The following is a 2,723-nucleotide window of genomic DNA, read 5'->3' on the forward strand; positions in this document are numbered from 1 at the left end:
AGATTTATTGATAACGAGGAGTTGTAATTGACATCAAATGAGCAATTAAGTTTGGTGAAAAGGTGAAAAATTAACGCAAAAAACTGAGCGTGAATACAATCAATTTTTCCCATAAAGCAAATACGAGCTGATTAAATACAAAAAAGGCATTTTCTTCATACCTTTTCTAAATGATCACACAATGAACACAAAGCACTACATTTTTCTCAACACAATGGTTAGTTATTATTTCGGCTAAATAGATAAAAGATTGAGAATCTTTCATCAGGAAAGGCAAATTTACGGAAAGGTATAATAAGGAATCGAACTGAATCTTCACCAAGTTATGGTTATTGCCATATGGGGAATATAGTTTGCTGTCGTTAGGTTCGGAAAAAGTCAATTTGCTCTCGCCGCAGCAAACAGGTTTCTGAAAAACGAATTTCAATCGAAGATTCAAAGCTATTTTATATTAAATAACGCCTGTAAAAAATAAACTTTGTTTTTTTTTTGATTTCTCAAATTCGATTTAACTTATGAAGCATCCCTAGTGAAAGACTGTGTGAAAATGAAGAGCCTTGAGGCTTCGATTTTTCTTTGAAAAAAAATCATCAATTTGACCCAAAATGGTAATTCTGAAGCCGAAATTAGCCTCTCCTCAAAGACCCTCAAAATTGTCCAAAATGTTTGAAACTTTGATAAGCATGAAAAGCAAATGCAAAGATAAAGGCTTCCGTACTAATGTATGCCTAATTTTAACTTTTTATTTGAAACTCAAATACAAACTGTCCTTATGCTCTTTTCAAAAAATAACTTGTAGTGATAAACATTACTTAGAGTTGTTTGGTAAGTCCAAGATAACAAGAAAATTGATAACTTATGGAAAGGTTGTAAGATGAAGGCTGCAGCTCATTAAACTCCTGTGAACTCTTATCATTTCGAGATGACCTTACTATAAGAAATTAAATTCATTGGGTGGGTATGACAAACTTATACGTTGATCCTTGTACACAAGATAGCTTTGTTTTTTGGGCCAATTTATCAGTTCAGTTTTTCCCTCTTTCTCACATACTTTGTTCTGCTGTTGCATTTTCTTAAGTATCTGCAGTGGCGTGCGCAGAAATTTTTTAAAGGATAGACTTAAAAAAAAAACAGACTAAAAATGAAGTTTTGAGCACTTTAAGAAAAAAAGGACCAAAAAATTGGGGGGGTCGTTTGAAAAAAATTTGGCACCCAGAATTGGGGGGGGGGGGGGGGGGGGGTGGGAGAGACTGTTGCTGTTCTTGCAACTTGATTGTTGTCAAGAAATTGTCTCACATCTGATTGTAGCTCGTAGCATTTTACGACCCAAAATGTGGCTATAAACTGTAAAAACCCTTAATTTTTTCGCAGGTAACTTTCACTGCACTGCCATTATTATGAATTGAACCTTGAAGACGCGCCGAACTTTGTGTTTCAAGTTTTTTAAAAAGATTTTTGCAACGACCGTTATATTATTGAATTTTTGAAAAATACGTGCCGACTCTATTGCAGTTTGCAGATCATTGATCGGAAATTTTGAAAACTGTTTTACAATTTTTTGCGTGGACCATTAATTTTAAAAAAAAACAAAATGCATTGACAGTTCAATTCAATGGTGAAACTCATCGGTCCTATCATTCATTTCGAGGTTGCGCTTCTCCATTTTTTATTCAAACTGTTGGAGACGCACAGTAATGATACAAGTTTGTTGTAGCAAATTGAATGGTATTTATTTTTAGCAGCCCACTTCCAGCCGATGAAACGAGAGGAACCGGCGAACAGTGTCGGAGTGATCTCCGCCCTAGATGACCTCACAACAGTCGACTACAGCTCCTCCTTCCCAGTTGGCGGAGAGGAAGGAGACCCCCTTAAGATCAAAAGGGGGGCACAGGTCACCGGAGATCAGGCAGGAAACGTGGGAAGAAGAAATTACATGCAGCAGCTGCATAACCTCAGAGGGGGGTAAAAATAATGGCACCAAAATCTAGACCTGAAACCAAAGCACACTTCTGCGTTTATTCCATTCTTGACAATACCCGAAACAGCTTCGATTGAATACTTTGGAACTCTCGTCTCGTTTTATGTCTAAGTTAAATTGAATTAGGATGTGATGGTAATTTTTTCAGCGTTCTTTCAGACTAGCAACTTGGTTGAGGTTAAATATATTACTAGTTCAAATGATAAACAATGTTGCTTGTACTTTTGTGGATAATTTTCAACCAAAGTTGCACTTATTTAGAGAAAGAAACAATCTTTACCATTTTATCAAATCAGTGAAAAATGCCAAAGCACAACATATTCTGTTATGAATGAGATAGATTGGATATCTTATTTTGCCACCAATTGAACGAATGAACTCGCGTTTTTATTCTCTATTTCAGCTCTTTTTCTCCACTTGCGAGTTTCTTGACTAGTAAAAATTTTGCTCGGATCATCCGATTGCTATGAAAGTCGACACGATGACTAATTAGGCCATGGCAGACATATTTGATCTTCATAACTCAGCGACGGATCTAGGAGTATCTCAATGAGTGGGTTGGATGCTGGTGTAAGTTTCATTGCTCCGATGACTCACGGAATGGGAAGACACTATGGTTGATTTTTTAAATTTGTCTTTTGATTTTTGCTACTTCAGAATAATATTGCACATATTGATTGTGCCCTCAACCGAAACCCTTTCAATCAACAAAAAATCAACTAAAACTTTAATAAATAGACCATTA

At 36.0% G+C, this 2,723-nt stretch overlaps 1 protein-coding gene across 1 annotated transcript in view; it reads left to right on the forward strand.

The window, feature by feature from the left end:
• LOC134846166 (uncharacterized) overlaps window positions 1–2,361 on the forward strand; it is a 49,475-nt gene extending 47,114 nt beyond the window's left edge. The window contains exon 2 of the mRNA XM_063863406.1: window positions 1,740–2,361. Coding sequence (XP_063719476.1) covers window positions 1,740–1,966 — 227 coding nt within the window. The 3' untranslated portion in view covers window positions 1,967–2,361. The remainder of the gene's footprint in view (window positions 1–1,739) is intronic.
• Window positions 2,362–2,723: the final 362 nt, after the last annotated feature.

The sequence above is a fragment of the Symsagittifera roscoffensis genome, chromosome 5 (assembly GCF_963678635.1).
Source record: "Symsagittifera roscoffensis chromosome 5, txSymRosc1.1, whole genome shotgun sequence".
Classification (NCBI taxonomy): Eukaryota; Metazoa; Xenacoelomorpha; order Acoela; family Convolutidae; genus Symsagittifera; species Symsagittifera roscoffensis.